Source organism: Tursiops truncatus, chromosome 2 (assembly GCF_011762595.2).
Source record: "Tursiops truncatus isolate mTurTru1 chromosome 2, mTurTru1.mat.Y, whole genome shotgun sequence".
NCBI classification, from domain to species: Eukaryota; Metazoa; Chordata; class Mammalia; order Artiodactyla; family Delphinidae; genus Tursiops; species Tursiops truncatus.
Genome location: NC_047035.1, coordinates 171241722 through 171254271, shown reverse-complemented (window position 1 = coordinate 171254271; position 12550 = coordinate 171241722). Strand labels below are relative to the sequence as shown.

Below are 12550 nucleotides of genomic sequence, written 5' to 3'. Positions count from 1 at the left end.
GAGGGTGGGACGAATTGGGAGATTAGGTTTGACATAAATACACTACCGCGTGTAAAATAGATAGCTGGTGGGAACCTGCTGTAGCGCACAGGGAGCTCAGCTCGTGCTCTGTGATGACCTAGATGGGGGAAAGGAGGGGAGGGAGGTCCAGGAGGGAGGGGGTATAGGTATACATATAGCTGATTCACTTCATTGTACAGCAGAAACTAACACAACATTGTAAAGCAATTTTAGTTTACTCCAATAAAAAAAAAAAAGAAAGAACTTAGAAAAAGGACAACAGATTAAGAAACTACTACATGTAATTCTATGGCAGAAAATGAAAGATTTTTTGTCAAAACGTGCATTTCTAAATTTGACTTAATGAAATTGAATCTTTTCAGCTTCTTTCCTTTTAGTGTATTTTTCCTATTACTTAATTCTCATCATTACTCTGCTCTTTGCAAATGCAGTGTGAGAAACAAACACCCTTTGCCAGCAGGGTCTTTGAGCTCATGTATAAACCAGAGGTGCTCCCAGCCCCAGAACCTATGGGATTTAGGAGGGTGCCATGTTTTCTTAGGCTCCTGTTCCCACCTGGGATGTGTACCTTTTTAGGGAGTCTGGGTCTTCCTTTTGCATAATATTTAGAAAGATAGTTCATGGACCAAAATACTATGCAGTGTAGACATACAGGGGGTGGGGGGGGTGTGACTGAGCTTCCCAAGCATTTCACACCTTTGATTGTCCCAGAAACATGTAATTCTCAGAAGCTTAAGAAAGTACTGAGAGCGTTTCCCTGTACCAGATGTGCTCCCTCTGACACCGTCCTGCATCCAGAACTCCCCAGCCTCTCATCTTTTAAAGCCCGCACTCCCTTAAAAAAAAAAAAAAAAGGTAAATTAATCTTCCCCTTGGAGTTTCCACCAATTTCTCACTTATTTCCTCTCAGAGCAGCTGGCCACTGTTGTTCATTTCAGGCTGTTCTCTGTAATAGTTCAAGTTCTGTTTTGGAAGCGTGGCTTTAGATTTCTCCAGGATCCTGAGTGTGAGAAAATCATACACCTTTCTCTCCTGTGGGCTCCACTCTCGAGATAGTTCATCATCCAGCTCCAGCACCTGGGAAATTGGATCCCCAGCAGTTACAGTTGGTTATGTTACGTGATTGACATGTTTACTGGACTTCGTTCAGATTTTTCACATCCAATGACCAATACCGGCTTCTCAAGAAATTCTAGTTGCACACAATTTTCCATACTTTTGTGGTTTTATTTGCCTCATATTTTTGGCCCAAACCACAGCTGAATATTAGATTAGGATTTGGAGCAAGTCACTTGAACTGTCTGGGCCATAGTTTTCTCATCTGTAAAATTAAGGGATTGGATCTGATGATCTTTGGAGTGTCTTCTGCCTTTAATCAACTATCAACACAAGTTTAATTTGCCGCATGAATAAACTAGCTGTAACTCAGATAACAAACGATACAGGTGGGACCTCCTAAAATATTATGGAAATCTTTGTGACAATATGCAGTATCTCTGCAATGACTCACACAGCCTCGCTAAAACCACGCTGTTTTGTAAAGCAGTATCTAGTGCAATAGGAGTAATCTGGCAGGGAGGATGATAAATTTTAATTCAGAAAGATAAGATACAGGTAAAATAAAAGTAAGTTCTGAGAAAGGAAAGAAGCAAGCGGGACAGAAAAGAAAACTGACAAAGAAAAGACAGGTGATGAGAGAGAAGGGCATCCTGAGGTGGCAAACCCTAAAGGCTCTGCAATCCGCCTCCCCGTGAGGTCATCGCTACTCTGGCCGTGTTTGGTCCAGACAGGGCTGAAATCACAGACAAGGAAGCGTTTGCTTTCCACCCCTTGGCTGAGCCTGGCTGGTCTCTGTGCGCCTGCCCTTTGCTGGATGATTTCATCAGCCTGACTACCACGGTCAGATATTCTAAACAGCAATCTAATCACTGGATCCGGGAGGCCGTACGGCACCCTCATCTTATCATTTAGGAGCCCGTCTCAGTTTCCCATAGAGGAGGACACGAGGGATGGGCTCTCATGAACTCCTGAGGGTGCCCCTGAAGGACTGCTCAGGGGAGGACGGCTCAGGAGACTGATGTGCAGGTCGGGCTGGTCACAGCCAGGCGGGCAGCCCGAGTCTTGAGTTCGCTGCCCACCTGGAAAGAGGGGGGTGGTGGGATGCTTTCTGTTCAGCTGTCATCTTATTTTTGACATTTTCTGCAGTGTTAGGGAAAAGTGTCAACGGACACTCAGTCACTGGCCCTCACCCTATCTTACTGCTTTAGCAAAAGTTATCTTTAGGCACTAATGACAGTCCTGGGTTGTTGGCTTTTAGTCCATTGGCACCACAGGTGTGAGTTTCTCTGCTGTTTCCTGCCTTCATCTGGTAAAGGTTAAATTTCCTGACTTGAATCCAGTTACTTTTCCATCTGTAGTTGTCCCATGGGGCTGTGATGTCAGCCCCTAAATATGTGTGTGGGAGGAAAGAGATTGACTTCTGCTCCTTGCTTGACTCCCTCCCCCATCAGCGTTTCTGCTTTCATCCAGATGTGCCTGGGGCAATAGAGACAAAGACCTAACTAGAAAATGCTGGCGGCTAGAACCCCTTAAGAATTTCTTAGTAACTGATTTATGAACCCGGGGTTTAAATGTTTGCTCATTTAACGTACAAAATATTTGAATTCGGAGACAATATACTTGATTAGTTAGCTTTAATTTAAACTGTAATTTTATTTTCTATCAACATCTACTGCATATATGTCAGTATACTCCTACCAAGAGGGGACTTTAAAAGGATAAGAAAGAATAGAGAAACGTACCTGACACACTTTCCACTTTAATATTAGAAGAAAACCTGTATAACCTCTAGTCTAGTGTTTTTCAAACGTTGAAGCATTCATGACTCCTCAGTGGGTCATGATATTATCTTATCAGATTGCTACCTACATTTGCGAAAAGTATGGAATAGAATAGAAAAGAATAGACTAGAAAATATCAGAACTTATCATGAAGGGTTTGGTGTTACTCCATGAAACCTCTTTGCATTATCTGTGTATGTGCATGATTGATGTAAATGTATTTTTATGGTGTGCCAGAAAACTCAAAACACTAATCTAGTCTCATTACCTTATCTAGTCCAATTACCTTATTTTTCAAATGAGGAAAATTGAAGTCCAGAATTGAATTTATCCTCCCAAGAATACACAGCTAAGTTGGTTCAGAAGCCACACACAAGCAGTCCAGTTCAAACATGGAATTCATTTGTTTTACCAAATCTAGACTAGTTCTTAGAAAAGCTCTCGATGCCCTGCACATGGGGGTGGCTGGTAACATTCCATTCAGAGCTACAGTAGAACGGCAGTGGGCTTTTCCTATTTTTTGCTAGGGGAAGAGCTTTACAATTGTTTAGGGAAATGTCCAGGAAGTATCAGAAGCACATCAACATTAGGTTAAAAGTCGGCCCTGGGCTTCCCTGGTGGCGCAGTGGTTGAGAGTCCGCCTGCCGATGCAGGGAACTAGGGTTCATGCCCCGGTCTGGGAAGATCCCACATGCCGCGGAGCGGCTGGGCCCGTGAGCCATGGCCGCTGAGCCTGCGTGGGCTTTCGCGTCCTTCTCATTCCCCGCTCAGAGTTCCCACCTAGCCGGCAGTGGGTGTTTAGTGCTGTTTTTCATCCATCACCCTGGATCTGAGCCCAGAAGAGGCATCTAAGAGTGAGAAGTCAAGAAATGATTACCAGAAGGGAAAACGAGGGTTTCTTTAGAAGAAATGCATAGAGAGAGTCTGTTTCTATTTTAAAACTTCAATCCGGCAGAGCAGTGTTCTCAAACTCTAGTGTTCATTGGGTGCTCGAGGTGGGGTTTTCTTGTTACAGATTCAGGTATCAGAACCACACCCAGGTATTCTGATTCACGTAGGGCTAGGGTAGGTTTTCACCAAGCAATTCAAGTGGTTCTAATGAAACTTTGCATTTCATCAGAGACGCTGAAAGTCAAGTCCTAGCATATAAATTGCTGTAGAATTACAACTGAGGTGTAATGGTGGATTGGGCTGTAACTGCTCATGGGGGAAAGTACTTTCTATTATTCGGTGAAAGAAAGGCTGAAGGTGAAGTCAGAGCCTCAGTTCTAGTCCCAGCCTCGCCGCTAACTTGGAAAGCTTTGGGCAAGTCACAAGCCTCTCAGATTCTTTCTGTCCAACTTGAATTCTGTATTTTCTGCTCTGAGATATTCAGATATTTTTAAGGATTTTTAAGTACGTCTATTGATCTCTTAAAGATTTACTTTCTCATTGGTCAGTAGTTTCTCATGTTTTTGTAGATACGGGTTTCCCAGCACTTCCCAGCTCAGTAGATTTATCTTATTTAATTTATCACATTTCTCAGTTCTTAGAATAAAAATGCTAAACAGAACATTGTGATATTCTTAGTTTTCTACTCACCTTCATTTCTAAATTGACATTTCATGCTTAGAGAAACCAGGGATTCATAAAGACCACAGGATTTGGGAAGGAAGCACTTGGGGTTGAATTTTATCTTTGTCATGTCTGAACTAAGTTTCAGAGCCTAACCTCCAGGAGTCTCATATCCTTCACCTGTACCTTCATCTCTAAGAAGTGGAGGTTATAATGCCTGGCTGTTTCACATAGTTGGGGAAGATAAAATGAGACATTTTCTGTGAAAATTATGTAATAGGTGTAAACCGCCATGATTGTGACAGATTTAAAGTAGAATTACTGATATCCAAATACAGTTTTACAATAGCTGCCTTAGTGATTTAGCTTATATTCATGTTCATTAAAATTGGTCATCGATATGGGAAAAGAAAAAGCCATGATCACCTAGCAGAAAATTGTAGGCAAATGTTAAATTTGGGTTAGGGAGGCTTCTTCTTTCCTCGTGAAGAAATTGAACCTGTAATTTTATATTCTCTCAAGTCTTCACTTTGAAGGTTGTTAAACCAAATACGCCAATAAAAGCAGATGGCGGTTCCGGGGTTCATTAGAAAATCTGAGGTCATAGGTATTCACGTAAACACAAGAAGTTTCCTAGATGATTTCAGAAAGCACCACCTATAAGTGGATCCCTAGTGTGATTGGCCAATCACAAAAGTTACCTCACAAGCCAAAGCAGGGAGGTGGTGGAGCAGCTACCCATCATCTAGGGTCTCCCTAGGAGACACATTCTTCTATCTACAGGGTCAGTTTATCCTACTCCCGTCACCCAGATCGCGTGGGGCGATGCCATCATTGCTTTTTGAGTTGGAGGATTATCTGTGTTTTGAATTTTCCCTTGGGTAATGAGCTGAACGCTACGTTACTAACACTTATTTAAAGGTGCTTAGTAGAGGCAGACACACCTTGTGATTTTTAGAAAAATACGGTTTTGTGATTTTGTAGTGGTCCGCAGCAGATGTTTGTGTACTTCCTCTTTTCTTTCTTTTTCCTTTTGAAGTTGGTCAGAAAGAAAGATGTGAGAGGCCTACTAATAGCTGTCTTTGATCTTCGGAGATGTGTTTTTCCACTGCTAGTTCAGTTGAATTTAGTGGATGGAAGAAATCTACTTTTCTTCTTCGTCTCTTTGTAAATGCTGTTAGACCATAATAAAAGGCAAACTGCCATTGGATGTGAGCTTTCCTTTGGCTACATAAGATATAAACAAAAGGCATTTTTCATGTTTGTATCTTGTGTCGATGTAAGAAGCATCATGGCAACACGTGAATATCCTTTTATGGGAATATATTCAACTTTAGTTATTTGTGGTTTATTGCAAAGCGTAAGAGGAAGCCAAAGTCTAGCGTATTCTCAGTATACTGCCTCAGCATAAGCCTACTGATACTTCCCAGTATCAATATTATTCTATAAACAGCAGTTTATACTGTCAAGGGAAGAACACGTGAACATTGTACAGATTTCAGAGTTAGATAAGAGGACTTACTAACCTTTCAAGAAACAAGTACATTAAGTTTAGAGAACCATTGTTTTTCTCTCTGTAATACAAATTAGATATGTGAAGCTCATAAAACTACAGTCAAATTTTCACATTAAATATTCTATCATGTAATATTTGTAGCAGGTGTACCTGCTCCAGCCTAGCAGGAGCTACCCTCCTCTGGCATGACTTTCGAAGTCTCACCCCATGCTTGCCCAGTCCAGGCTCTGGCAGGAGTTCACAGGGAACTTTCCGCACATGCCTGGTTCCCCTCTCTGTAAGTGTCTTCCTCACTGGAGCAGCGCCAGTGCCTTTGGAAGCCCTATGCTGTGATCCCTGCTTCCTCAGCTCAACAGGACTGTCATTCACTACTTTGGCTTCAACTGTGGTCAGAAAATTCCTGGCCCAGATAAAAAGCCAAGGAAATCAAGACTCCTACCTCATGAATTTTCTTTCTGTCAAGGATTGCAGTCTTGGACTGCCTGTGGTCCAGTGCCTCCTATATTTTGTCCAGTTTTATAGCTGTTATGGAGAGGGGCTAGTCTAGTATTAGTTACTTGCCATGGCTGGAAACAGATTCCTATAACTTAAATTTAGTAAACATTATAAAATATTAAAGAATCACAATATACCCAGGAGAGAGGACAGGGGAAAATGAGGTGAGAAAAGTGGAAGGAGTAGGGATGGCATAGAGACAAGGGTAGGAAGTTAGATACTTGTCCCCCACTTCTTAGTTTTCAGCACATCAAGTAATATAATTTTAACAAATATTTATTAGATGTGATCTGGGCCGGGTACTGTGGTGACAATTAATAAAGGTTAACAAGGTCCCATTCATATCTCAATGAATGAGAGGAAAGGCTTAGTAGAGGAAATATACTCACATAAACACAATCACAATAAAATATATATTGGGGGTTCAGATTGCAATTTGCATAAAGTTTTATTGAGCACAAGGACATTAATTCTGTTTGATCAGGAAATGTTTCACAGAGGAAGTGATATTTGAATTTGACTTTGAATGATGGGTAAGAGTTTATTTGTTATAGGTGTGTTGGGGAAGGAGGGCAGGTTGTCAGATACAGCGTGTTAAACAAAGTGAACAGCGTGAAGATCATTTGAATACCTCAGGGACCGTTTTTTACCTTTGTGCCAACAATGGAAAAGAAGCGTGATGTGTAAACCAGAATTCCAGTAGGGATTCACACCCACCTACCCGTTACAAGTACTACAATAATCACTTGCATATGGACAAGGTACAGGGAAGTTACTCAGCATTACCTCTCAAAATTTTTCATTAAAATTTCCTTTACTTGGGAACCTGATTATACAGGCCATTCTCCTGCAGACTCATTCCAAGTTGCATTGAAAATACTCAGTGCAATTGTATCTCCCCTCTGGGGGTAGAGTGGGAAAGCAAGGAGCAGTATCATTTTAAGAACAAGTGAAACGGGCAGAGAATTCGCTCTCGATATTTGATTTATTGGCTAAAGCTATTTGACTGCAGGGGTGGTCAATTAGTCTGTAAGTTCGTCAGCTCAGGGAGACTGGGTCACAGCCTTCACTTACTGTCCATTTGATCCATAAATTTTTATCTTAGTAATACTCATTAGTGGATCTGAAATACTTAATATACCATCTCTTCACACACATTCCTGCCCCTCTCCTGCTCTCCCCTGCTTTTTCTCTGCCTTTTCCCTTCCTTGTTTTCTCCCTTCCTTCCTCTCTCCCTCCCTTCCTTCTTTTCTTCCTTGACCCTTGAAGAAATATCTTGGCAGACTGTAGAAAAGTATAGAAGTATATACAACATTCATCCCTCAAGTTAAATATCACTGTCAACTCCTTCAATAAATTAAGCCTTGATTACTTGCTGTTTAAAATCGAGTAAACCAAATGCATGGTGAATGCCAGTTCTCTGAAGGCCGTACATAGGTAGGAGAACCTGTAGTATTTCCTGTGCATCTCTGTGCTCTCAACGCCAGTGGTTCCTCTTTTCTTTTCTGAGTATGATTATACAGCTGCAACTGGGGGAAATAGCACACCTGAACATCCTCATTTTCTTTTTTTTATTCATCATAAAGTATAATAGTTTATTCTCCTCCAAAACCTGTCAGTCAAAGACCTGTGTCTGCTCCTGGATCCTAGATTTATGTTATTACCGGATCCAATTGAAGATACATTAAGAATGCATTGAAACCAGACTTTCTTTGGAAAATATCTCAGATTTGGAGGCATTTGGAGTGGGTTGGTTAGTGACTAGAGAGTCTGAAGGACTGAATAGGTCAACTGTTAAAGTAGAACAGTTAGTCGTCATCTAGGACATAAACGTACCCAGGTACTATCTAAACGTTTCATATGAACGATCTAATTTGTTCCTCACCTTTATGCTCTGCTTTTCTTACACTTTTCTGTTCTATTTCGAAGCATAATGGTGGTCACTACCATTCACTGAGCACGTAGCATGTCCAAGTCCTTTAATTGCATTATATCTCTGACGCTTGGGTGTGCACTCAAAGATAGTTACAACTCCATCTTAGAGATGAGGGTCAGAGAGGTGAAGCAACTGGCCTAAGGTTGTACAGTTGGTCATTGTTTGAGCTGGGCGTTGATTCAAGGTCACTCTGATCCCTGGGTCTCATCTCCTGTTTATCACCCTGTGGCTGAGTACCAGCTTTGTCATTTCTCATAAATTCATGCTTCGACAAAAACCATTTTGAAAGAAGGGTGCAAAACGAAGAACAGAGCTGAATTATTGCTAGACCTCCCCCTGTGATTTCTGCAGTTGAGCCTAATTTTTAATGTTTATGATAATTTGCATGGATTAAAAAAATTATAGCACTTCCAAGAACCAAAAAGTTGCGATTATATGTAACAAATGCCACTACACAGCTTAGGTTTACTATTAGTAATTGTTTCTGCCTTTGAGACCAAAAACTTTGTTCTGAAAGGAAATCATTCTTTGAACATCCCCGAATGGCCTATTGAAAATCAAGTATTTTGGCAAAAATTAATGAAGTGTATATTACTGAATGTCTGGTAAATGTAGTGTAATATTTTTTATTTCCTCTCTTGTGATCTGTTTCTTTTCACAGCATGCCTGGAAGACTATACAGGTGAATCTGGGACTTTCACTTCTCCAAACTTCCCCAGTAATTATCCCAACAACTTAGAATGCATTTATAGGATCACGGTGAAGACCAGCCAACAGATTGCATTGCACTTCACAAACTTCTCCTTGGAGGAGGCCATCGGGGGAACTTGTGTAGCAGATTATGTGGAAATCAGGTGAGCACCTTTATTTCGTCATAATTTGTTCGTTATTTATTTTCATTCATAATCTTTCTTGGAAAGGTTAAGGAAAAAATACAGAAATTTTCTGTAAAGCTCCCTTTTGTGCTCTTTCTTGCAAGATAGAAAGTTTGTCATTCTATCCTGCTGAACTGAATGAGTAAGCATTTTCAGAACTCTAATGGAAAACTGATGAACTCATAAAAGTGCTAACAGAAGATCAAGATTAAAGAAAATGAATTACATGGGACTGAGTGAACCGATGAGGACGATTATAATTTTTGTGACTTTCTGTTTGAATAAAAATAAATAAATAAAGAATAAAGTTTGTCATTTGGAACCTGGCTTAACAGTAGGAAAAGAGAAAATTGCATAAGATTCAGTGGTTATTTAGAAGTGATTATTTTATTGGGAATATTTAAAAATAAACTCTGAATTTTATTTGGGCAGAGTAAACAGATATACTACTGGTCTGAAATTAGACACTTGCAATTCAGGTACTGAATACCTACTTTATGTAAAATCAATTTAAGTTTTAGGCTGTTTACTGTCCATTTAGTTTAATTTGTCATAAAAGCGATGGTAAGATAAAGTTTTCACAAAGTTTTTTTGTGTTCAGATAATAAATTCTAGGCTTGTGAATTTCAGTGCAAGGCTTTATTCTTTAATTCTTTAGTGCTTTGAAAGAATGGGTTTTAAAAAGTTATATTTGCAGTAAAGGTGAGTTAAGTTATACATTAATATCTCCCCAAATCATTACATTGAGTTAAATTAGACTAATCAATTTGGTGTGCATCTGTGTTAAATTTTTTATTTGGCATTTCAAAAGCCTAGAATCTTATACTATTTTACAGTAAATTTTGTTCTATGATGTAAAGTAAGGTACTAAAACAATAAAGCATTATCATACCATGTAATGCTAAAACAACATAATTTTCAGCAATCATTGGACTTTAATGTTGAGTGAATATTTTTTTTCTAGGCTTGAAAAAGCTATAGATTATAAACTAGATTTAAGACCCTAAAAGTTCTTGGGGAAAGAATTATTTTCAAAATTTTGCTTAACTATGTCAAATATATTAAATTTTGAAAATTTTCAAATGAGAAGAAAAAAATTTAAGTTTTCTCTATAAAATTAAGCAAAATTCATTTCTACTGTTAATAATTATGGTTTCTTTATCCTTTGTTCTCTGACCCATTTGCCAGATGCTTTATTTGAGAGGGAGAAGATTAAACACTTTTTCTCTATTTGCAACTGGTTGTATAAAATGTCATGCCAACCATACATGATGGTTATTCTATGTTATTATTCATATATTATTTAATGAAGTGAAAACTTGAAATTGTTTTTAGAATATTTGAGAGAGAGGTTGACTGACAAACTGATCTGTTTTTGATCTCAAAGTTCAATTAACGTTAAATGTTTATATCGTAATATTATCAATACCCTAACAAATGATCACATCTGTATTTTGTCACAGGAATGGAGGCTATGAAACTTCACCACCCCTGGGGCAATACTGTGGCTCAAATCCACCTCCAAGAATCATCTCCCACAGTAACAAACTATGGTTAAAATTTAAGAGTGACTTCTTGGGCTCAGGGCCTGGATTCTCAGCTTACTGGGATGGGTCCTTAACAGGTAAGTGGCCAAGACTTGTCTTTTATTGGAGAGTCCAGTCTAACTGGCATCTTGATTGTTGGATTGCTGTGCTCTTATCTGTTTTTTTTCCAGCTGTATTTTGTCAGTATTATTTATAATAAACTTCAACATTGTGAATATTTCTGAATTAACAGTAGCCGTTTTGTTTTTATTTTTGAAGGACAAAGTAAGGGAAAATGTTCTAGTTTCCTGGTATAGTTCATCAAGCTGTTCATCTTGGTTAGGAAAAGGAAAGTACATTGACGTGAATTAGGGTTACAGGCTAGCTACTCTCTGGTGGTGCAGTTTTGTTTTGCAACTTGGTTTAGAGGGGAGTGACCGTAGCACCAGTTTGATATAGATATAGAAGGTGCAGTTTTACCAGAAAGAAAAGGATGTGTGTCATCCCATGTCTCTCTCCCGTAGGTTGTGGAGGCAATCTCACCACTCCCACCGGCATGTTCACATCTCCCAACTACCCGATGCCCTACCACCACGGCTCCCAGTGCCACTGGTGGTTGAAATCCAGCCACGGCAGTCCGTTTGAACTGGAATTTGAAGACTTCCATTTGGAGTACCATCCAAACTGCACTTCAGATTATCTGGCCGTATGTATAAAGTTTCACTTGTAGCCTCCACTGCTTCCACCTTGCCCAACACACCTTAATGCATCATTTTTTATTTTTGAGATTCGGGAAAGGGGAACATTTAAACAAAAGATCCATATTAAAAACTGAAACAGAATAAAAAATTAAAAGAAAATTTGATGAGAATAGCCTTTTAAGTACAGCATATATTAATGAATGTCTTGGTACACTAAGTACTTAAAATATATTGAATATGCACTGTTAAGATATGGTTAAAATCTCCTGAAAGGGGTTGTGAGATTTATCATAATTATTTATCTACATAATTTCTATATATACACGGAAAACTAACAATCTAGAGGATGTATTAGAGGGTGAATTAGAGAAGATAATTGAAGTCATCGAAACAGAACTTTTTACAGTATCAGCAAGTCACCCTCGTCCATTGAAAAACCATCTAAATAAAAAATGTATTAAAGTGCAATAAATTATAAACTATGAACTAAAAAAGCAAGGAAGGCTACTGATAATAGCTATGGTCTCCAAAACATGTAATCATCCTTCATTTTCAATCTTTACATTTCAACCTGGGTTCTGAGTTCATGGCTCAAGTTTATAGACATTTAAATATAATTTTAAAAGATATTTTGATTCAGGACTTTTCTTTTGTCATATCATTTTGTATTTCTTCCCCACTTCTTAAGAAATACAGTGTCCTTTAGATAGTGTTTATAGCCATAATCATCTGACATTTAAAACATTTTCTTAAAGGTATATGATGGGCCAAGTACCAGCTCTCATCTGCTAACCCAGCTTTGTGGGAATGAGGAACCGCCTGTCATCCGTTCTAGTGGAGACAGCGTGTCTTTAAAACTGAGGACAGATGAAGGTCAGCAAGGACGTGGCTTCCTGCTTAAATACCACCAGAGTAAGTGTGTATGCCGGTTGCTTGGTGCCTATAGTGGGTCTTCAATCTCTGGATGAATGAAGCAAATTGAAATAAGTGTAACCCATTGGTTTGAGCAACTGAAAGAAATCTTACCTCCTTATGAAAAAAATTTAACTCTATCTGAGGGAGAAACGCTTACGCCTTGAATTTAAT

At 39.2% G+C, this 12550-nt stretch overlaps 1 protein-coding gene across 1 annotated transcript in view; it reads left to right on the top strand.

Annotated features, from left to right (window-relative positions):
- The window catches only part of CUBN (cubilin), a 266027-nt gene that overhangs the window by 52427 nt on the left and 201050 nt on the right, over positions 1-12550 (top strand). The window contains exons 23-26 of the mRNA XM_019933506.3: positions 9024-9216; positions 10701-10861; positions 11288-11469; positions 12220-12376. Of these exons, the coding sequence (XP_019789065.2) occupies positions 9024-9216; positions 10701-10861; positions 11288-11469; positions 12220-12376 (693 nt within the window). The remainder of the gene's footprint in view (positions 1-9023; positions 9217-10700; positions 10862-11287; positions 11470-12219; positions 12377-12550) is intronic.